Here is a 25,498-nt window from a genome sequence, read left to right as displayed (position 1 = left end):
GGTATGGAGGCCTTCAAGACGCTAGCCAAGAAGGCCGGCGTCTGCATCGCCACAGCAGACTCTATTGCCAGCAGATCATCGGACAGGAAATTCGACAAGGTGATCAGGAACCTACTGAAGACCGATACTGCTAAGGTGGTGGTTTGCTTCTGCGAGGGGGAGACTATTACAAACCTACTGAAGGCTACGAGACGTCTTGGTGAATCCGGGACCTTCCTCTTCATCGGAAGGTACGAAAGTTCAGAATATTATTGCACCAGGACAAAAAGTAAATAAACTATCAAATAAACTAATAAGTAAAATAAATGACATTGTTTAAGCCTTCGAGAAAGAATCTGTTAAAGTCAAATACGTCAGGCCAGTAACTATTTTTTCTTCTTCAAATAAATAAGTGAATACCTAAAGATATATAAAGTAAAAGAAAAACTACAAATGAAAGAACATAATATTTCAGTGTGGGATTTGAGGCATTGCATGGCGAGGTATCAATATATGTTTGGTATGCAGTAACACCATATTGCCAGGTAGATTGTTTTTTTTTTTTTTGAGAACTTGTCTTGCTTTATATTCTAGTACTACCACGGAGTTGATTTTCGGAATTCGGGAGACTTCTCATTTCTGAAACAACTGTCCTGCTTTACTTCCTGGGCGGGCGCTAGAAAATCGGCCGGGACTCCTACAACTTAAGCTTTTGCGGATCGTTATTAACTTATTTTAACCCGAAGAGGAAATTATGTTAATCGAAACTGGATAGAAAATGTCTAAATATTGTGGATATGCCTACAACATGACCTCTTTGGGGATATTCCACTTGACACCAAATCAGTCTAGTAAGAAGATACATCAGCGATGATTTCTGAACCCTGCTTGAACAAACATTGCCTGTAAACCAGATAAGTCCAGTTGGAATAGGAAAATCGACTGATATTAAATCCCTATTCTTGTATACATCAAGCATTATGCACCACATTACTCATTATAGCACGGTCGGTATGCGCGACACGAACCGGAGCATAGATACCAAAAGCTTCGCCTCGGGGGACTCTGGGTGAAATCCTTCGGCGTGAAAACACCAGAGTAATTGCGACACTCCCCCCTCCCTGCCCGTAACTCCCGGGGGTATACGATCTGCTGAATGAGATGTGGATTGGGTCTGAATATCAAATGTAGTTCCTGTCCTCTTCTGTGCACCCCTCATGCCGAGGGGGGCTTTGGTCTTCCGGATGCAGTTCGTTAAGTGGTATGGAGGAGGGTGTGCATGGGATGGCATTACGCTCTGCTCTGAGATTTGAGTGTACTTACTCACATAATACCCTTTTTACATCAGCAACTAAACTCCGTCTGATACATGTTATAGTTAAGTGATGTGGACGTAATGAGGACTCGTATTTTCCCAGTATTCGCATAAAATAACAAATCTGTGAACATTTCTACTCAATTTGGTCATCGAAGATGCAAGTAATGAAAGAAAATCACACTTGTTGCACAAATGTGTGTGCTTTCAGGTGCATAATAAAAGTCTGCAGGCTTGAAGTCTTTTAATACTTTGAGTTAGAAATTACACCTTTCTCAAAAACTACGTTACTTCAGAGGGAGCTGTTTCGCATAATGATTTTATACTATCAATAGCTCTTCATATTGCTCGTGACCAAGTAAGTTTGTATGCTAACAATTACTTTGTGGGATTGCCAATGAAGTCCAGTGTATTTAAAGGATGATAATGTTCAAATGCGCGATACTTGCACAGTATACTGTATGCTAGAAGAAAGGATGAAACTGACTCTTCCATCCCGGAGAAGTGAATTAGATGTAATGGGTAGCACTGACAACATAGGCTCTAACCCAAAGCCCTAAACTACAATTCTTATTATATGATAAAAGTAAGCAGCCCGCCATGGTGATCAATTTCTCAGGAAATAGAATTGCCTCAACGCGTCCAAGAGGCAAACTCTAAACCCTTTCCGATCAATCCATATTGAATCATGGCATCAATCCCCGCCAGGTAGCAGGCACTCTCAATCACAGAATGGGCTCCGAGCACATAGCAATGTTATGTTCCGTTTCAATTTAATGTTTCCTTGTGTCCGACTTACTTCGAGACCCTGATCGTCACATGAGTGGAATGCTAGTGGGTACTAATCACCTTTTACACGGCAGGCGCCCTGCAGGTTTTCACGGTATCATCAGTCCCAGATGTCACTCCAAGAGTAGGGACTTTTACTGCTTGTTTAATGGTCGTTTTACATCTTCTATAGATGCAACTCTCTTGTACTCTTGAAATCATTTTCAGAGGCTGTTGTGCTTAACGACAGTATGAAGGCCTGCGTGAACTAATTTATTTTTCAACCAAGGAACGCGCTGTTGAGAATATTTTATATCAAGTTAATTGTCTAAATGCGCTGAACACTATTGGTAATTGTCAAAAACCAGTCTTCTTACTTTGTGAATCTCAACACTCGCATTAAATAACTAGTAACCTGTGAAAATTTGAACGAAATTGGTTGTCAAAGTTGCGAGATAATAATGGAAGAAAAAACACCCTTGTCACACGAAGTTGTGTGCTTTCAGATGCTTGATTTTGGAACCTCAAAATCTAATTCTGAGGTCTCGAAATCAAAATCAAATATTTTAGTGGAGAATTAGTTCTTTCTCGAAAACTAAGTTATTTCAGAGGGAGCCGTTTCTCACAATGTTTTATACTATTACAGCTCTCAACTGCTCTTAACTAAGTTAGTTTTTATGCTAACAATTATATTGAGTAATTACCAATAGTGTAGTGCCTTTAAAATTGAGTGTGTTCAAAATCCAAGATCCAAATTTTGGGCCATGAAAACTGATTGAATTGGTAAAGTTTCATAAAAAATGTTGTTTATTGTCAGAAGCTGGTGATGCACTTCTAACCAAAGTTGTTATCGGCATTAATTCCACTTAGAGTGGTTACCATACGTATCCTCCACTTGGAAGGCAGCGGACACTATTGGTAATTTCTCGAAATAATTAGTAGCATAAAACCTTACTTTGTAACGAGTAATGGGGAGAGGTTGATAGTTTACAACATTGTGAGAAACGGCTCCCTCTGAAGTCACGTAGTTTTTCGAGAAAGAAGTTATTTTCCATAAATTTGATTTCGAGACCTCATATTTAAAATTCGAGGTACTGTATCAAGCATCTGAAAGCAACAAGGGTGTTTTTTCTTTCATTATTATCTCACAACTTCCACAACCGATTAAGCTCAAATTTTCACAGGTTTGTTATGTTGTGCATAATTATGTTGAGATACACCAAGTGAGAAGACTGGTCTTTGACAATTACCAATAGTGTCGGCAGTGTCTTTAAATCACTGCCAGTCATCCTCACCTAATACCAGTAGACTCAATCAATACTAAACGCATCCCAACACTTCAACACATTCTGGAATGTGTTTCCTAAATTCTTCCAAAGACGTGGGCTATCTACCCCCCCCCCCCCCCCCACAATGCCTAGAAATGCCATCGGTCAAACTGGGTTCTAAAACAGACATCTTAATGTAAAACCTGTTTGAAATCAAGTTGCAAATTTAACAATCGTTTATACAATTGTTTCATCCATCATAACCAAGCATTCGTTTTAATGCAAATTTTGGCACAGTCATTGGACCGAACTGTTAATAGCAGAAACATCCCCAATCCCCCAGGGCGTATGAGTATCAATTAAGTTAACTATTCCATTAACGAATGAATGAATGAGAGTAAAAATCAGAATTTACAATGCTTATTATTGGCTTCACCGACATTTTGGAGGTTGAGTGATGGCTCTATTGGTCGATGTCAGACTTGAGATCGAGGTTGCCATCTGCACAGTTTCAGTGTATCAGATACTCTCAAATAACCATCTGTGTTTCTCAGGGCGTGTTCGAATTGGCTGCATGACTACGGTTTGAAACCCGCTACCATGCGTTGAAGTATTGGCCCTGATTGGACAACGACTTTACAATATTAGCATGATTGTGTTCCATATTCATAGGTACATCCAGCCGCCGGCAACCAACAATGTACAAACAAGCCATTAAATCTGGTACCGCACTACGAGGTTATGACGAAGATGTGAATTTCGAAAAGTAGCCAGACTATTTGAATTTGCATACGTATATTGGATATGCAAATGATCCAATACCAGGGTGAGAGAGCGGTCAACCTTGTAACCGCTCGACACTTCCCGGGGACGAGGTTGTAGGTATAGACCTTTATCACGGTGTGGCCATCTTGATTTTACTCCATTGCAACTCATTGTAACCAAACTGAGGCTGGACGAAATAATAGTCTGGTGCCATGTATTATTGTTAGCATGCATTAGTGTTATGGAAACAGGGAACATGACCAAGATGGTGGCAGCATGATAAAGGTCTACAGTCGCCATTTCGGATGGCTCTGAACAAGTCCCACGATAATTTCTGTTCAGGACATACTCACACACTCCTTGGTCTGCTGCCAATGCGTCAAACTATTGACATCGATGCAGAATACACGCATAATATAAAAATCTATCCCCAGTCAGGACGGCAAGTTATCCGTCTGCTGCCAATCTCAGATATTGACTTGAAGCAAGAGTGGCCTGAAATTAAATCCCTCTTTTCACAAGACTTCCCGTTCGTTGAATCCCATAGGGACACTCAAAACGTTATCAGCCTTGCACATCCCCCATTGCATTTTTATTCTACATAAAGACGGTGTAAGAATTGTTCAACTTCACGCATCAAGTCTCGTGTTAACATTTTTAGTAAGCCTACGTGGTTTGGGGAACTGAAAGCAATACGGTGCATCCTGGAACAGAAATCCTGCCAGTGACGCTATCGTTTTACCGAGTGTAAATTACGGAAGATTAATCGCTGAATGCACAATATTTAAAAGCGTGGCTGGCTTTAAAATGTCCCTGGAAATCATGGAAATCAATCATAATAGAACGATGTTCTCATGTTGCGCTTTATTACACCGAGGCGTCTTAAAGTACTCATTACCTTTTCTATGCGGAACTATTTTTGAAATAATACGAGACCCATTTATGTATACCACCATTTAATGGTTTACAAGATGCTATGGCGCAATCTGCAGCCAACAATACCAGAACAAATCTGGTGCAAACCCTTGGTGATAGGGTCTACTTGGTTCGTTTAATACACAAGACACGGAACCTATGGCTTTACGTCCCACCCGAAGGACAAAGCAATGGTTTAGTGCCTTGCTTTGAAAGGACACAAGTGTCAAGACCGATTAGAAACATCCGAACTTAGGTCCTGCAGTGCACCTGACCGCTTGGTCACGAGACACCACAACCACCAGTTCATTTTCAGTGAAATATTTTAAACAACTAAAGCGTGTTTCCACTCTCTATACTTTTTGTCCCAGCAATTGCTTCAATGTGTAACAAAAATTTGCTTAGCATGAAATTTCTTCCTTAAAAAAAAAACAGGATTACCAACCTAATTTCCATTTATATCAAGTGGGAATGGTTGGTAAAATCCTGTTGTTATCAAGGAAGAAATTTCATGCTAAGCAAATTGTTGTGCTTAGCAGCTCTATGAAATTTGGCCCAGGTCCCAATGTTGGGATACGCGCGAGGCTTGCGCAATCCCACGGCCCATCCTCCTAGAATTAAGATGGTACGTTTATTGCTTTGTAATCTGGTGTTGTTCTTAAAACTGCCGCTGTAAAAGACGAAGCAAAGTTGATCACTAAGTTGCTGCTCTCTGTGGATTACTGAAGCCCGGTGTGGCGGTTTCAACTTTCCGCTGTGTTCAGTTTTCCGAATGACCAAAAACGGTAGAATTACGTCACGCGATGCCTGCGCACAGCAAGCGAAAGTAGTCCATTTTTAGTGCCGTATTGAGTCATCCGTTACCCCCCCGGTAGCTGTCATGGCGGCGTCCACGAGCCGAGTACAACTAGCGGCAAACGCGTAGAGTGTGACCTGCCTAAAGGTGTACCCATAAATACATGTCAAGATGGGGCTAGAGATTATGTGACTACACAGAAAAGAATCGTAATAATAAACAATTTGGGGTCACTGCTGAGAGAACTACAGTACTCGCCAGGGTACTCGCGGAGGTATCTGACAAGTCACCCGGAAAACTGAACACGCTGTTAAGCTAAGACCGTTCGACAACGTGCTGATATGTCCGACTACGTCACCCGGAAAACTGAACACGGCGGAAGACTGAACCGCACACCGGATCATACTTCATGCGATTGCGATTGCGATTGCGATACGAATGTTGACGTCACAAATTCGCAACAACTAATTCTCATCAGTTGAACTGGACCAAATTTCATAGCACTGCTTAGCGGCCGATTTTGTGCTTACTGTGCGATTTCCATCTCATAACGCTGCTAACCGTAAGCATAAGAAAGGCATGCTAACCTTCCGGTGCTTACCACACGAAAATACATGACGTCACAATGCAAATCCATGGTAAACGCGCAATGGCCGCCTAATTCATCTGCTAACCTGTGAAATAGACTTGCACCTTAGCATTTTTTTCTGCTACATTAAGCACAAAAATTTGCCTACCGTTAAGCAGCGCTATGAAATCGGGCCCTGTGCTCAACTGCTGCGAAGCATTCGCTGCGAAAACAACCCCGTGACGTCAATAATATTGTAGCGCATTCGCATTTGCAGGAAGTAATGAATCGAGCTTGATTTGTCGTGAATAAAACAGCAGTTAGTGTTATACTATTCCACTCAGTTATTTGGTCCCATCCCACGGACACAATCACGTGAGCAATGTCGCAAATACCATCCATTTGAATCTAAATGAGCGGATACTAAAACGGACTCTCACCACACCAACAATTCCTTCCAGAGTAGGCTATCCAGTCGAAGCATAAATGGAATTAACCCATATTCGCCTCTCCTTCCACGGGTCTGCGAATCTCACCTAGTCCTTTACCTTTTGGAGGTATTGGCAGAGCAAGCATTGACGTAAAGACACCCCGAGTTACCGATTCGGCCTTGGCTAATAAGAGATGACGCGGATTTACATAGTGAGATGTTATCAGCTTAAAGAGTAAGCAACTTGAATTGTGTCTAGTTTATTAGAGGTTGGATATAAGAGACGTGATATCCTGGCTTCACCAATGCATTTAATGTCATTTGGAATGTGCTAAATGTCTGCACTGTACGGAAAGTACTACTGTTTTAAAGGAGTTACGGGCAACTGGGGGGAAAAGTAAATTGTCCTGGTTTTCAGGGACATTCTGATTGGCAGGAGCAGATTACCAACCAATTTAGTGTTCAATCTAAATTGTTATCTTTGACTGGTTCCCATGTATAGTTTTGTTGGCATGCACAAAGTACAAAGCAGTATTCCCTGATTATTCAAAAATTGTGCCTTTGATATTTGGATTTGACATTTTTAAAATTGGCATTTCTGTATCAGAAGCCTTTTCATACAAATACTTGAGAAATCATTACTGGAATCAGTTATGCCTCAAAAATTGGAGGAAACATTAGTTAAACATAAGTAAACTTTCATAGGCTTGAAACTTAAATTTTATAAAAACTATTTGTGTAGCTAGTTGTGTATTCTGTGGCGATCGTTGGGGCTGGAAGTGACGATCTCGCTTGCACACCGCTGTTTCGAATGCTTCAGTGTTCTTTGTGTCAAACCAAAGAGAACTGCAGCTTGTGACAGTATCTTTAAAAGCTAGCATGGTTTTCCGGGTAGTAATTTCAGCAACGGGTTGTCATACCTCTCTACCCGAGATACATGCCGTGATATTGCCCCGATCCCCCGGTCCAACATCGCAGTACACACAGAGCACATAGAAGTCTCTGTAAATGACTATCATATCTTCGCATAACGACCTAAGTGAATAAATAGTGGAGGCGGTCGTATAAATGTGCTATTTCCGATTTGCTCTTAGACTTGTGGACAAGTCGTTAAAGGTCTTACCGCGTTGAGATAGTCGAGTCGTGAAGGTGGCGTAATGATTCAGGTTTCAGCGATCGAATACTGCTCTCGCGAGATCACTGCTCTCGCGCGAAAATGCTGGCTGCCGACTACTATAGTCGTAAGAGCAGTAAGTAGTCTCGCAGGGGGCAGCAGTCTCGCGAGAATACCTCCAGTGTCGCGGAAAGAGTCGGAACGCTATGACCGCGACAGACATTTAACGACTTGTCAACGAGTCTAATCTTTTATTGGTGATCGTGAGAGTGCCTGGGTTTCGTCAGCGACGCGCAGCGGTTGTCTGATGAGCTTAGATTGATGAGAATGCACAGCGGTTGAGGATGACTTTACGATACTTAGGTTGCAATCGATTCTCGTAACCGTTTCAAAAGTTCGGGCTGTAGAGTGGCTCCTTCTAGTCGATTTTTCATTTAACTGTTCGGATTGGTTTCCAGATTAGTTTACCCGTTAATTTACCAAGATTGATATCGATTCTTTATCAATTAGATTAGTAGACCATAGTCTACAAAACTATGAATCGATTCGTGTGTCCTTTTCAATTAGATTAGTAGACCTATTAGTTTACAAAGACCGGAATTGATTCCTGTGTCTTTTTCAATCAGTGCAAGAATCAGACACCGAAGCGGGTAACATGATGTAATTGCTGCATTTGGTTCCTCAAATGACTTCGATTTCAGCCTGCTAGTCAGGCACCTTAAAGGGTCTATGTACTTTTTCTAGGACAAAAAACACAATGTCCACAGATTTACACTAAACTTACACAGTTTGATGATAATGATAGTACAAAGCTTCCCTGAAAATATTACTTGCTGGGGTGTTGTAGTTTTTGAGAAATGAGAAAAACAATTTCATGAAAATAGTTTTCGTCTCAGTGATCATGAGACGAAAATTATTTTAGCATGTTAAAATGTATTTTCATGACATTGTTTTACTCATTTCTCAAAAACAACATCACCTCAGCAACTAATATTTCAAGGTACGCTTTATATTATCATTATCTTCAAACGGTGTAAGTTTAATGTAGATCTGTGGATATTTTGTTTTGTGTTACAAAAAGTATATAAATCCTTTAACCTAAATGAAAATATATTAATGCAACTGTTCTTATTGTATCATGGCATCGATTACTCTGCTCTAATTAAATTTGACAACGAGTACCCTAGTCAAGGAGTGAAGGCTCACGAATGGTTGCAGATTCACAGTATACAAATATTGACTGATTTGAGTGCTATAATATTTGCTTCGAGTGCTGCGATATACAACAGAAAAGCAAGAGGTGTTCACACTGCTGCATGAACTATCTTAATGTACACGAGTGAAAATTTCACTGTCTTGTACGAGTGGTGTCCGTTTCGCTCTTTTGAGAGTGAAAGTCAATAAGTTTCACTCTTTTTGAGTGAAAATGAAAAGAACTTCACTCTAAATAGAGTTGAAAGTACACGTCTTTCACTCTGAAAAGAGTTGTCCACCATAGGGCTCTTTGCAATGGTGGTATGGCGGACAAAACGAGTTGTTTTCACTATTTATATTAAAGGCAGTGGACACTATTGGTAATTACTCAAAATAATTATCATCATAAAACCTTTCTTGATTACGGGTAATGGGGAGAGGTTGATAGTATAAAACATTGTGAGAAACAGCTCCCTCTGAAGTGTGGTAGTTTTCGAGAAAGAAGTAATTTTCCACGAATTTGATTTCGAGACCTCAGATTTAGAATTCGAGGTCTCGAAATCAACCATCTAAACGCACACAACTTCGTGTGACAATGGTGGTTTTTTTTTTCCATTATTATCTCGCAAGTTCGATGACCGATTGAGCTCAAATTTTCATAGGTTTGTTATTTTATGCTTATGTTGAGATACACCAACTGTGAAGACTAGTCTTTGACAATTACCAATAGTGTCCACTGCCTTTAAAACTTATATCATAATAATTATTGTTGTCGAATACTGATACAGAAGAGATAATCAAAATGTTTGCCTATGGACCAACCAGTATAGTCTTCCATCATCACCATGCACAGAATATGCTTAGAGAAAATCTGGATTTCAGAAACATTTAATCAAGAATTAATATATAGTTGTGGTAAATTCCATATCATTAGATTATTAAGGCACGTACACTATTGGTAGTTACTCAAAATAATTGTTAGCATGAAAAGTTACTTGGTAACGAGCAATGGGGAGCTGTTGATAGTACAAAACATTGTGAGAAACGGCTCCCTCTGAAGTTAAAGGGGTATTCGCTCATCCAAAAAAAGACTTTGAGGCCTGAAGCCTTTTATTATGCACCTGAAAGCACACAGAGTTGGCAACGAGGGTGTTTTTTCTTTCATTATTCTCTGGTAACTTCGATGACCCATTGCGCCCAAATTTTCACAGATTTGGTATTTAATGCATACTTGCGGTATACACCAAGTGAGAAAACTGGTCTTTGACAATTACTAATACCATCGTGTCCATTGCCTTTAGACATATTAATAAAAAATGCCCACAATTAGAAGTCGGCCTTTTCTGAGGGCTGACTGTAACAAAAGGTATTCTCACAGGAGAGTTTCCGGTTGGTTGCAAATTTCAATGTTGCCATTTAATGAGCTGGAAATTATCCTGATTGATATACTGGTCTTTGACAATTACTAATACCATCGTGTCCATTGCCTTTAGACATATTAATAAAAAATGCCCGCAATTAGAAGTCGGCCTTTTCTGAGGGCTGACTGTAACAAAAGGTATTCTCCCAGGAGAGTTTCCGGTTGGTTGCAAATTATCCTGATTGATATACAAATTCTTGAAATCCAACACAGTGAAATTGAGTTTCAATTTTGTTTTGATATCCGAGTCCGCACACCATAGCCCATGGAACCACCAAATGAATAAGATTAATCTTTACTAATCAGGTTTCTGCTCGTTAAGTCAGTTGTGAATTGACTTTTAACGCTTTAACTGTAATGAGGACTGATGGGGCGCGAAACGAGCAACAAACCTCTTTAGATTTGTTGATACAATAATATAAGCTCTTTTCAGCAGCCGACAAATTGCCCTGATATAATATTTACGTCCATGGTCAGACTTGTTCCGGTTCCGTGTCTGGGGACCAATTTGACCGTGTAACAATATGTTGAAAGGAACCATAAATTCAAGCTAAATCCCCTTTATTTTACCAAGAAGTTCCCTTTTAGCAATTGGTCCATGCATAAATGGGTCAAGGCAGGGCCCATGGACCTGACATCATGTTCTTCATGGAAATTGTAGTTGTTATAATTAACTTGTCAACAAAATTATCTTTTTATACCAGTTCTAACGCTGAATAGATAATACTTCCCTTTTTGCAGCGAATTTTCCAATTAATATGAAAAGATATCTATTGAAGCCATTATTTTCTAGAGATTTCCCTCAATAGGCGAGTCGTACATGGGTCATTCCATGTCAAACCAACGCACTTTTTTACCTCATGTCTTCCGATTTTGATAAAAATTGCTGTGCTTGTAGGTCCTAATGAGCAATGAATGCACACCAATTTTCAGCCCGATCGGACTTTCAATGTGGTCAGGGCAGAAACCACTAAAATCTGACATTTTTAGGGTAAAATACCACCTTTTTGGTAAAAATATGTGATAACCATGTAAATTTTGTTCACATATATGCAAATTTGGTATCAAATTGATGAGAATTGCATGCTCAAATAAATTCTTTCATCAAAAAGAAATTTTCTGAAATGTAGGTCACTGTAATCTTTAATATGTTATCGTGACCTTTGACCCAATTTTTGAAATAACGCATCATTCCAAAAGTCAATGAAATGAAAATCACTTAATAGAGCATGTAATCCTCTATCAGAATCCACTAAGAAACAACTGGGCTCTTCAAAATTTACAACTTTAAGACTATTTTTGTACAGTTGGTAGGTTACAAATTAGTCAATTTATACATGTACTTTACTTTATAAATAAATAAAAATAAAAAACTTTCCAAAGTTACTAAAGTTGTTATTGGTTTGGGATTGTTTCATGTTGAGGGCTGATGTGGTCTAACCAGAATCATACTTTAAAATACCAGCAGTGACGCACCCAGGATTTAATTTGGGTTGTGGGTGGAGGGGGGTGGGGGGGAGGGCATTTTTCCGAAACAAAATTATTTCCAAGATGGTAAACAAAAAATGTCACCATGCTGCAACTCTGACTTCATCGGAAGGTTAGCATGCCTTTTCGTGTGCTATACGGTTAACTGGAAATCGCACAGTTAGCACAAAATCTGCTGCTGAGCAGCTCTATTAAAATGGGCACTGAAGTCAGAGTTGCAGCATGGTGAACAAATTGTTCTTGAGGATTTCTCAGAAAGTTACTATGCATTAATTTGTTGTTCAAGATTCATCACAGGGGGTTAAAGTAAGACTAGGATCACTAATAATCACAGTGGTGCACCCGAAAGGGGGGGGGGGGGGTGGGGGACGATGGGTCTGGGGGATTGATCCCAGCCCCTCCAAGGTATTCAATTTGTTTGTTTGATTTGTTTTGACTTTTCGCTTTACAATCTTCGAAAGAAATTTTTGGGGAAAATATGGCCCACCCCCAAAAAATAATAAATCCTGGGTGTGTCACTGCTGATAGTTTAAATTCTGATTCTGGTTAAACCACATCAGCCCTCAACAAGAAACAAATCGCAAACCATGAACACTTTAAGTAACTTTAGATACAGAAGAGTGAGGTTTGTTGGTGGATTTATTATGTAAAGTATATAAATTGACTAGTTTGTGACTTAACCACTGTACAAAAATGGTAATAAAATTGTAAATTTTGAAGAGCCCAGTTGTTTCTTGGTTTGATTGTGATAGAGGAAAACATGTTCTATCAAGTGATTTTGTTGATTTTTGGAATGATGCATTGTTTCACAAATTGGGTCAAAGGTCACGATAACATTATTAAAGATCACGGTGCTTGTACAAAAATAGTCATAAAGTTGTAAATTTTGAAGAGCCCAACTGTTTCTTAGTGGATTCTGAAAGAGGAAGACATGCTCAAGAGATTTTTATTTCATTGATTTTTGGAATGATACATTATTTCAAAAACTGGGTCAAAGGTCACGATAACATATTAAAGATTACAGTGACCTACATTTAAGAAAATTTATTTTTGACAAAAGAACTGATTTGAGCATGCAATTCTCATCATATTGATACAAAATTTGCATATAATATGTGATGAGAATTGACATGGTTATGACATATTTTTACCAAAAATGTGGTATTTTACCCTAAAAATGTCAGATTTTAGTGGTTTCTGCCCTGACCACATGGTAAGTCCGATCGGGCTAAAAATTGCTGTGCATTCATTGCTCATAAGGACCTACAATCACAGCAATTTTTATCAAAATCGGAAGACATGAGGTAAAAAAGTGCGTTGGTCTGACATGGAATGACCCACATGCTACTAACTATAGTTTGGAATGTTGGTCGTGCCAATGAATGAACATTCGTTGTTTTTAGTGGGTGAAAGCTGTTTACTAAAACTTGAAATGTCAAGCATCACCCCTCCCTCCCCAACGTCTGACGTACTGTGATGTTGTTGTTGACATTTTGTTATCTGTGGGTTACCGTTTTTATTACATAAAACGAACTTTCATTTATAAAGGTACTGGGCACATAGTAAGTCAAGGACCGGTCGTTTTCTCACTTGATGTATCCCAACGTGCATAAAAATAACGAATCTGTGAAAATGTTGACTCAATTGGTCATCGAAGTAAAAAAAAAAAAAATAAAAAAAAAAACACCCTTGTTGACCAAATTTGTGTGCTTTGTAGATGCATAGTAATAGGCTGCGTGCCTGTAGTCTTCTAATATTCGAGTGAGAAATTATCTCTTTCTCAAAAATAATGTCATTTCAGGGGGAGCCGTTTCTCACAATGTTTTATATTATAACACCCCTTACCAATATTCTGCCTTTTCATTGGTTTAGAGCGCGTCATATGGTATGTCTTAGTTTTGCTAGACCACGGCCGTGTGATTGTGCATCGGTTTGCCGTGCGCTAGTCCGAAAGACTAGCACACGGCGTGCAGTACCCAGACGTCCGTTGCGTGTACGAGGATGATAAATTAATAGTCTGTAACCATTTCGGATTACATGACACTACATGCAGCACAGTAAAAGTTTTCGCAATCTGTATTCGCGTCGTCTGTGGATTGTAGCATTCAGGTCTGTAACTTAATAGTACAGTATTTAGAAATGTTTGGGGTGTTATAAAACAAATGTTGACTGCTTTCACTCGTGCAATGGTTTAAACTATGACCCTCAGTGATCCCCGGAGCGTTCTATTTTCCCTCGGCTTCGCCTCGGGAAAATAGAACGCTCCGGGGATCACCTCGGAAGTCATAGTTTTAACCATAGCTCTCGAAGCAGTCAATATTTGTATACTATCAACATATCTCCATTGCTCGTTACCAAGTAAGTTGTTATGCTAACACCTATTTTGAGTGTTTACCAATAGTTTCCAGTGCCTTTAAGGCATTACAAGGGACCAGAAAATCTGCTGCTCTGTTCTCTAATCGTTTTTTACTTTAAATTGTTTTAAGCCCTCACCCTACAGCCCCGACCCAAACAGAACGTCAGGCCCTTCCTCTTCACCAGCTATTTTCAGAGTGACGTCACTGCACCGATTCAGCATTAACACAACCTTATTTCCTTTACTTGCAGTGATGGGTGGGCTAACCGCTATGAGATCATACGCGAGGTTCAGCACGAGGCCATAGGCGGCATCACAATCAAGCCTAAGACCTCGTACATCAACGATTTCGATTCGTACTATTTCTCGCTGAGACCGGAGAACCACTCCAAGAACCCTTGGTTCCGTGAGTTCTGGCAGCATCGGTTCCAGTGCCAGCTACCGAAGGGTAACGTTAGTGAGCCCCGCGACGATGACCAGAAGTATGCCAGGAATTGTACAGGTACCCGGACTGTTTTGTTTTGTCTTGTCTTCTTCAGAGTTGGATCCGTGCTATCTAAAAACTCCCTGGTTATATCAACAGATTCCGGGTCCGAGGGGGTTTTGATCCATTTCTGGACCAGTTTGACCCGCAGCCCGTCAAAAACTTACTAATAATCTGCGTTTAAAGGTACACGTTGCCTTGGATCGGACGAGTTGGTCTATAAAAAAGCGTTTGTAACCGTTTGTTATAAAATGCATATGGTTGGAAAGATGTTTTTAAAGTAGATTACAATGATCCACACAAGTTTGCCTAGAAATTGCGTGGTTTTCCTTTTACTGTGCGAACTAACACGGTCGGCCTTGACTCCCATAAATGGCCGACTGTGTTAGTCGACGAGGTAAAAGGAAACCCGTGCAATGTTGAGGCATGTTTGTGTAGATCATTGTATTCTACTTTTACAGCATCTTTCTACCCATATACATTTTATAACAAACGCTTTCCAAAGACCAACTCGACCGATCCAAGGCAACGCGTTCCTTTTTTATAAGTTATCGGTGGTTGATTCATCATAACTTTACTCCATTTTCATCACCTTGTTGTCCCTTGAACCCAATTTAATAGCGCAGCCGACTATGTATAAGCACAATGTTCGTGCTTGCTGTCGGTAGCAGAAACATTTTGCTAAAGGTGTAAACGTCTTTCACAGATTGCAATAAATCTAGGCGGCCAATATTTAGAGTTCATCTCCTTTTCATTTGTGCCCTAACTGAAGGCCAACCATTTTTCAATTTGACATTGATAAAACAGTACAATTATAATAGGTAATACATTTTTTTTAATTTTTTTTTTTTAAACTGTATACTTCCAAATTGTTGTTTTAATAGACACTACCACCCATACAAGTTCTTAAAGATTGACATTTCAAAATCATTCTACTTGCAGTGAGTCGATGCCGAGGTGATCTTTTTGCCGTTGTTATAAGTTATTTTTTTCCAATAGATTTTACACAACCATTGCATTTTTGTGAAAACGAAAAGCATATATGTATTAAAGTCAATATAGACCAAACAAGAAATAATACAGTAACTGCATCTTTCTCTCAAGGCAAAATCTCACCGAAAGCTTTCTTTTCAATGTGTATACCCTTTGTGAAAATGGAATCTTCCAGTCTGTGTGTCAGGGGTCACAATGTTCTCAACCTCTATTCGATGCAGACCCACTGTCATTATCTACTCCTAGTGGCATCTCTCGAACCCCCATTAGCTGCTTCCTGTACTTCAGTCTTCTTGAGGGGCAGATTAGGAGCGCATCAACCCACATAAGAATCCCCTACCCTTAAAGGTTGTCAACTTTAAAATTGTTCGTTTCGTCAAATTTGATACTTACTGTACAGATGTGTGTTGCATACTTAGTGCCTCGATTGCAGAAACGTAACAAATTCATTGTAAAATTAGTTATTTGGATATGAATGTTTCGGCAGCTCTAAACAAATGGTTCTGCGAAAAAGAAACTCGCATTAAAAAAGTGGTTTGTTAATTGACAGTACATACTCAATTAGTATTGCACAACAGAGAGACAAGCTTGACATCCATAATCAAGTGGCAAAGCCTAAAGAGATGTTTAACAACTTCTTTATATTTTCTTTGCTTTCACTGACATTCATTTACAATTTGTGTTCTGTATGTCAATCCCTTAAAATGGCTATATAAAAATCTTGTGTGAAGGCTTAGCTGAATAAAATAAATCAATAAATAAAATTGAAAAAAGTTTTGGAGACGCTAGAAAAAAAAAAAAAAAAAAATCCATTTGTCATTCCAGGCAATGAGTCCCTCGCTGATGAAGACTACAATCAAGACACTAAGATGGGTTTCATTATCAACGCCATCTACACCATGGCCCACGGACTGCACGACATGCACCGGGCCGTGTGCCCTCCAGACACCGTAGGGCTCTGCCCGGAGATGAATCCAGTCGACGGCAGAGTCTTCCTTAAGCATCTCTTCAATGTGTCTTTTGACGGAGTTTCCGGAGACCGGATACAATTTGACAGCAACGGCGATCCCACTGGCAGGTACTATAAGTGATTTCGTCAAGTGTGTGTGTGTGATGTGTTTCTGCAATCGTCAAAATTATCCATTATATGAAACCATTCTTTGTAGACACTTATCAAAAAATATATACATGATTATACATAATTATAAAAATGTATTGATAATAAAAAAAAATCAACCATAGCCAACCAAAATATCAACACATTAAAATACTTTAAAGGGGCACGTTGCCTTAGATCGGGCGTCCAGCAACCTCGTGACCAAAACACAACAACCTGGGCCCAATTTCATGGCTCTGCTTCCCGTAAGCACAGAATCGACGCTTATGAAAGCATGGAACTCTGTGCTTACGGCAACCGTATTTCACGGGTTAGCGGCGAATTTTGGGCTTCTGCGCGCGTGAGTTCACGTTACTAGGCATTCTACTCTTACAAGGCTAGCGCAGAAACTCGGCGCTCGCACGTAAGCGGGGAATCGTGATCGTACTATCAACGCAGAATTCGGGGGTAAGCAGAGCTATCGATAGGGCTGCTTAAGCACAAAATTCTGCTTAAGCAAAATAACCAATGCTTAGTAAAATCAGAAACCGGCCAAGACTCCACTCAATTGTTATGCTAAGTAAACGATAGCTCAATACCAGTCATAAGCAATGTATATGGCATGACATTTTGGCCAGTAACATGTTTAAATTAAGCAAGCTATTTTCTTGCTTTACCATTTTTGTTGTTGCTTAAGCAGCTCTATGAAATTGGGCCCTGGTCCCTTCGCTTGGCCCCAGCGGCCAGGTCTATCCAGGACCGCTGGGATGGGCTAATCTGGGTGCGTTTTGGCGGTCGTAAACCTATAACTGTTTCGGCCATTGGCCAGTGCTTAACCAATGGACAACTCAACCGAAACAGTTATTGGTTACGACCGCCAAAACGCACCCCAGTTTTGCACAGATTCCTGTTCAGGAAGTACGTCATGCGTGCCGTGTGCGTGTGTGCGTGAGTGTGGTGCATGATGGGACTGAATATTAACTAATGAGCGTGCTTGGCTTGATACGTTTGCCCATCCCAGCGCTTTTGGTTAAGGCGCTGGGGCCGAGCGAACAAGTGGTCCATCCTGACGCAACGCTCTACATACACAGCCCTGGGGAGGACCGTAACGGTCGACATTCAACCTCGTGACGATTCTTTACATGCATTCCGAGACCACTGTCCAAGAATCAATATTTAAAGAGCCAGCTGAAAATATGTAATCCGTTTCCCCTGGAGGAGGCTCACTCGTGACCTCATTCCAGCCAAACTGCAGCCTGGTATCCTTTTGTTTTTCAACCATTCGTCTAATGGAACGTGTATAGCCCTATGTGACCAAAAAGCCTGAAGTGTTCCTACATTCTCATCGTCTGCTCTTAGCCTGTGATTGGGATTCGTGTAGAGCTTCACCCTAGGTCCCCAGTTTTGACCGCTTTCACTGGCTGGTAAAGACTGGGGATGATTATTATTGGCTCGCTTAGTGTCATCTTTTATTTTTAGAAATTAATTTATTTCAACTAATCCTTTTCTGTTCACATACCAAAAACAAGCTTGCTGGATGCAATGCATTTTGTTAAATGGAAATATTGTATATTTGTCAATATTTTCAAAACCCCATTTCTCAACTTGTGTTTTTCGTTATAGATGTATTTACCTATTTTTTAATTGCTATTTCAATCAAGTTAATGTATGTTACATGGTTATTTGGGGGCAAAGCCACATTTGGGTCTTCCTAATAGATTAATGAAGAATTCATTTGTGGATTAGAGGACACTTTGGGGACAAGAGGGAGGGCAATGGATCTTAGCGGGGAGGGGTCACGCCACTGCTAGTTTTTGGTAGAAAGACTGCAACCAATGCTTCAGCAACAAATCCTTACTTATGGATATATAACTAATGGAAACTAAGAAACGTAAAGCTTCCGTAGTTAATTGTTTTTCTGAGTTGGGGTTACGTTCTTTTATACGGAAATCATACTTTAATTTCTTCCAGATGACTCCTGGTGAGTTTATTTTCTTAATGCAGTTGACCATAAAATGACTCGTTTATAATAAATGTCCTGAATTCTATTGGTCTTCTTTCTTGTATTGCCTCATAATTTTCCCCATCACAATCTAACTCCTCTGAGATGTTTGATCTGACCTCTTTTCGATTTTGTTAATCCTCTTTTTAGATACGATATTTTCAACTACCAGCTGCTACCGACGGGCCAGTACGAGTATGTCCGTATCGGTGACTGGTCAGCCGGGACTCTATACATGAACGATTCGGCCATGATGTGGAACAACGCCTCATCAAGTCCAGCCTCGTCTTTCTGCAGTGAACCATGTCTAAAGGGACATGCAAAGGTAATGTACCTTTTATATTGCAACGCCACAGCACAGTTATTTGCTAACCAAGGACCCAATTTCATAGATCTGCTTTATTTAAGCACGAAAAGTAGCTAAGCACAAGGAAATAGAGCTGCTACCCTTTTGGTGATTAGTGCACGAAAATGAATAACATAACAAAACAAATTTATGGAGAACGCGCAAGATGGTCGCCTAATTTTCTTGCTTTAAACTTGTGAGGTACGTTTAAACCTTAGCTATTCTTTTGTCTGCTACAGTATCAAGCACAATAATTTGCTTACCGTTAAGCAGCTCTATGAAATTGGGCCCAATGGACAACAACATGAAGAAATGGGATGAGTGTTTTGGTGAATTGACCACCGATATTTTGTTCTTTTTCAGGACATCCGTGACAACTTGGATTGCTGCTGGGCATGCGTACCATGCAAACCCAACGAGTTCATGCTGGATGAATTCACGTGCGAGAAATGTGAGCAAGGAAAACGGCCCAATGAAGAACTTACATGTAAGTCACGTGAGCGTCGTTTAACCAATGACCAAGTGTTATTGGCATTTATGAGTCTGTAATCTGGAACATTGGTTGACATTTTTCTGCTGAGCAGAAATGAGCAGCACAATAGTCCAAAATTGTATACATAATGGTAGCTTGGCTGGTAACCTTATTCTAGTACACATAATGGTAGCTTGGCTGGTAACCTTATTCTAATAAAAGCTTAATTTGTTGTGCTGAGCTAATTTTGGGCACTTACAACAACATTGCGAGAAACGGCCGCCTCTGAGGTAAAACGTAATTCTTTTGAGAAGAAAGAGGTAGTTTTCTAACTGAAGCCTTTTATAGGCATCTAAAAGCACATAAATGTGTGCAACGAGGGTGTCGTGTTTTCTTGCAACTTCTATGACAAATTGAGCCAAAATGTTCACAGATTTGTTATTTTATGCACATATGTTGGGATACACCAAGTGAAAAGACTGGTCTTTGACAATTACCAAACGTGTCCAGGGGTCGATTTCACAAAGAGTAGGACTCGTCCTAACTTAGGACTAGTCCTAAAGAGAATTAAAAAAATGTACAGCTAGTCCTAAGTTAGGACTAGTAACTCGTCCTATAACTGGAGATAAGACTAGTCCTAACTCTTTGTGAAATCCACCCCAGTGCCGTTAACATTTTGATACTGTCTATCATAGCATTCAAATCTTTGTACTGAGACTTTTCTTTGTCGTGACAGTATGGAAATTGACGTGAGAAAAGTTTGCATGAAATTGATGATGTACTTTTGTTTTTGTTTCCTTTTTAAGCGTGTGTTGAGATCGAGGTTGAGTATATGAAGTGGGGAGACATTGAAGCCGTGTTTGGTCTTTCCTTCTCGTGTATCGGTATCGCCTTAACGTTCTTCGTTCTCTTTACCTTCATTCATTATAACGACACCCCTGTGGTAAAGTCATCTAGCCGCGAGAACAGCTACATCCTACTCGCTGGAATACTGCTGTGTTTCTCTATGACGTTTGTTTTCATCGCTGTACCGAACACCGTCGTGTGCTATATCCGACGCATCGGGCTGGGGTTAAGCTTCTGTATCTGTTATGCCGCATTAGTGGTGCGTACTAATCGAATGGCGAGGATTTTGGCAGGCTCCAAAAAGAAGATCATCACACGAAAACCACGTTTTCTGAGCAGCACGGCGCAGGTCGTGATGACTCTGCTGGTGATTGCCGTCCAGGTGGGGATTATAACGGCCCTGCTACTGATCGAACCACCGGCGGCCGTGTTCGATTACCCGGACTTACACCGAGTGACCCTTGTATGCAACACTACCACCATGGCCATTTTGGCGCCACTTGGTTATGACGCGTTACTCGTCATCATGTGCACCCTCTATGCCTTCAAGACACGCAATCTACCGGAGAACTTCAACGAGGCTAAGTACATTGCGTTTACCATGTACACCACGTGCGTGGTCTGGCTGGCGTTCATACCGCTGTATTTTGGCGGGAACGCGGGAATGAGAACGATTGTCGTCTGCTTCGCGGTGAGTCTGAGCGCAACGGTGACGCTAGGGTGCCTTTTCTTTCCCAAAACGTACATTGTGTTGTTTAAACCGGAGAGGAATAGACGGAGTTCAATGAAGACATCGAGTCTGGTCCGAATGCACGTGGGGAGTTTCAGCGAGTTGGCCCCGTTGTCGTCACAGAAGAGCAACAGTGCAAACGGAACTCTCGACAAAGCAAGGTAAACCTTTGTTTCTCTCCATAAGACGATCAGAGCTAACGGATCGAAACGTCGAGTTGAAACCTACGGTTCTTTTCAGAACCTTCCCCAACTCAATTAGAGATTATCATTACAAAATATTACCGCAAACCAATTACTATATCGTATTTCCACCATGTTGTTTAAATGTTTATATTTTATTTATTTTGAAAACTGCCAAATTCAAGAAATTCAAGAAACCATACAAAACATACCTTGAAGTTAAGGTATGAACGTACACAACAGCAAACAGAGTACATGGCAGGTTTTGATGAAGCACGGATCGTATATCGAAAACTATTTTGTGGGCCTTTTTTTCACGGACAAGAACGGAAAGTATAACATTTTTGTTTCACCCTGTCTGCTGCATAAGTGTTAGCCTTTAGTCAAGGCGCACGCGGCACACCGGATAGCACACACAGCCCCAAAAATGTAAGGCACGAAAAAAGACTATCACCGCGAGCGGCGAACCCGCGAAGCGCCTTTAATACCAACTCGTTTTGGGGCCTTATGTTTTTCTTTAAACTTGCCAACGATTTTGGTGGGAGAAAATGTAATGCATAATGCATTAGCGTGGTGAGTTGCTGCCCAATAAGAAGCCACAATTACTTGCATGACGTCACAAGAACGTTCGATGCAAATTCGTTGGCAAATGTTAAGAAAAACATAAGCCCCCAAAACGAGTTGGTAAAGGCACTTCGCGGCTTCGCCGCTCGCGTTGATAGTCTTTTTTCGTGCCTTACATTTTTGGGGCTGTGCGTGCTATCCGGTGTGCCGCGTGCGCCTTGACTAAAGGCTACATAAGTGTCGAAGCTCAATATTTTTGCAATCCTCTTTGTGAAGATTTCATTTAAGTATTATCATTCGTCTATTCAGGGATCGAGGTGCCCGGAGCCCAGGGTTCAACAACCGAAGGAAATCTTCTAAAGAAAAGGGATTTTTCGGCGGTCTGCGACGTCGCAAGCAAGGCTACAACCAGGTCATGAAAGCAGTAGAACGGGACAGAATACAAAGACGTCGCCAGCCGGTCTACCGTTACTCCTCATCGACAGAGACCCATGCAAAAAGGCTGAGTGGGGATCAACCTGAGAACGAGGATGGCGTGCGGAGGGCCTCCGATCAAAGGAGTGACGAGTCCTCAGGAAGGACGTCACAGTATAGTCCGAAGATTGCTGTAGTGCGCCCTCAAACGGATCAAACAGCTACAACCTTAAAGGAGGTATATCGAGAAAGTGCACTTAGGGACTCCTCGGGCGGGAGCGTACCTCGCGTTTCGAGCACCGAAGAGATTCAACAGAGGAGGCAATCTGCAAAGTCCTCGGACAGTGTTTTTATTGCAATGACTACCCACGAATCAGACGTGGATGACCCGCCGAATGACGACGGACGCCCGCTCCTAACTGCGTCTCCAAAGAGGCACTCGGGCAGCAAACTCCACACAGACATTCCTCAAATTATAACATCATTCCACGGCAGCAACCAGGACCTCTCAGAACCTCAAGTTGGACAGATGAGGAACTCGCTGGACGTTGCCTCCAACCCTAAGCGCCGGGTGTCCGACTGTCCAGACCTGCCTCGCCCAGGCTCGAACCCATTTCACTTTTTACCCCGAAGGCGCTCCCAAGGTTCTCTGGAGGGTAAGCCTGGCGTTGCTCTCTGCAGTGCCCCACCCTGTAAACACTCTCTGAAACACCGAAAGCAGCTTGCACGATCGGCAGAGGTGCTGTGCCGTCAGAATGCATCTACCCCATTAAAAACGTCATCAACAATCTCCTCATTTTCGGTGTCACCGACATCAAATAATAATTCATTACAAGCGAGACCTTTCTCTAGAGGTGATCTGCTGTTCTCAAATCATCCTCAGTGTTCTGAGGATCATCCTTCGCCTCAACACAATACCTCCCCAGTTACCAAACCTGTCGAGCTTATTGAGCTCAAAAACGAACATGACTTCGATAGGGCGCCCTCAAAGGTTGAGAGCTCACCCTGTCAGACACCTCCAGTCACAAACACTCATGGACATGTTTTATTTGTAGATACGAATCAGCCTTGTACCGTTTGGAACGAGGCTAAGCTTGAAGAACTGGCAGCTGGTCAAAACACGCCGTTGAGGACGCTACCCGAGATCAGATCCTCAAACGTTTGACGGCAGTTTAAAATACTATACAACCACATTAATGAATCTGTGTCTGCTGCCTGCGCCCTTTACGTTATCAATTGACATTCTGTACATAGAAGAGCGAACTTCATTGAAATATCTAAATAGCATTTGGAGTTTACCACACAATAATTAAAACACTTTTTTTTAGTACATAGTGCGTGCGTCCAGTTTTCCACTGGGCAAAAAGTGGCGGACTTTTATAATAGATATTTATCAGGTGGCTCACGGTTTGAGTGGAGCCGTTTCCAAATTTGTGGCTATAGCTACGGCTACCGTTAGATGTCCGCACCAATATGCAATGAGGTTTAGGATGTCGTAAGCAAAGCAACACCCTTAGCAACAGCCGTAGCCGTAGCTGTAGCCGCCAACAACGGTCTATTTCCTACTTCAGACGGCTGCAGAAAGTTAACAGAGTAGACCAAATTATTGAGTGATGGTGTGGCAGGAGATTCTGTCCCCCATATAGCGTTCTGGGTACAAACTTCTTCCGATAGCGCCCTCTTTTGAATCCTCCTCCCCCAGCCCATGTTAAATTCCCATGGATGATAGAATCTCTGGCGGACAGATTTCCCTATGACACCGGCTGTCAAAGTGCTGTCTCTATATCAGCTTGTGAACATATTTTCCAAGAAATACTGTGAATATTTTTGTTCTCTCTATAAAAAGTAGCAGTTAGAAGATGAAATACTTAAAGCAAGCTATGTTTCTACTTTGAATTGTAACAAAAATAAAACCACTAACACAGAGACAAAGATATCATAATTACAGAAAAAGCCTTCCACGCAGTAGTTTGTTTTACATTTAATTTCTTAAAGGCACCGGACACAAAATGTCAAAGACCAGTATTCTCACTTGGTGTATCTCAACTATTCATAAAAATAGAAGATTACGTTGCGTATTAATTATGTGAGTGCTTTCAGATGCCTGAATAAAAACCTGAAGTTTTTTTCGTATTCAAATTTGTGAGAAATTACCTCAAGCTCTACGTTACTCAAGAGGGAGCCGTTTCTCACAATGTTTAATACTACAACAGCTCTCCTTTGCTTGTCACCAAGAACGTTTTTATGCTAATTTAATCATGTTGAGATAATTACAAAAACTGTACAGCGTGCCTCTGTTACATGTTTGTTTGACCTGCTTCTCAATGAATACAGGACAAATTGGGGATTAAATTCGTCCATTTATTCATAGCTTTCAAAATTTAAAAAGTAATACTATACTTAGTTCCAGATCAAGGCTCTTTATTCCTGTTCATCAGGCACACTCATAGACCATTCTCTAACTTACCCAACTCCCTATCGGGAGCACACAACTAAGCTGCTTAAAGGGAAGGTACACGTTTGGTAATTATTGAAAACAAATATTAACTTGGTAACGATCATTGGAGAGCTGTTGATAGAATAAAACATTGTGGGAAATGACTCCCTCTGAAATTACGTAGTTTTTGATAAAGATTTTAGTTTTTGATTTCTCACTAAACTATTAAAAGACTTCTAGCTGTAGAAGTCTTTTATTCCTTTCTGAAAGCACACGAATTCGTCCAACAAGGATGTTTATTTCTTTCATCATTTTCTCGCAACTTCGATGACCTATTGAGCCCAAATTTTCACAGGCTTGTTATTGTATGCGTATGATGGGATACACCAAGTGAGAACACTGGTCTTTGACAATTACAACACGTGTACATTGCCTTTAATTATCGTAAAGGGGTTGGCCCATCCCAATAATGGCTAATCCCTTTCAGTTTCCTAATAGTTTATACATCTGGGTTAAGAGAAGTAATTATGGTTAAGAGAAGTAATTGTGCCTTGCT

General features: G+C 40.8%; 1 protein-coding gene across 1 annotated transcript; it reads left to right on the top strand.

Annotated features, from left to right (window-relative positions):
* Positions 1-24,642, top strand: LOC117297076 (metabotropic glutamate receptor 1-like). The gene is made up of 7 exons (XM_033780204.1): positions 1-230; positions 14,628-14,878; positions 16,679-16,931; positions 19,102-19,276; positions 19,661-19,784; positions 20,576-21,506; positions 22,401-24,642. Exons 1-7 carry the CDS (start codon positions 4-6, stop codon positions 23,668-23,670), a joined length of 3,231 nt encoding a protein of 1,076 aa, XP_033636095.1. The 5' UTR covers positions 1-3; the 3' UTR covers positions 23,671-24,642.
* Positions 24,643-25,498: the final 856 nt, after the last annotated feature.

Source organism: Asterias rubens, chromosome 11, assembly GCF_902459465.1.
Source record: "Asterias rubens chromosome 11, eAstRub1.3, whole genome shotgun sequence".
NCBI lineage: Eukaryota > Metazoa > Echinodermata > Asteroidea > Forcipulatida > Asteriidae > Asterias > Asterias rubens.
The sequence above is the reverse complement of the archived record's forward strand: the minus strand, read 5'-3'. Positions and strand labels throughout refer to the sequence as shown.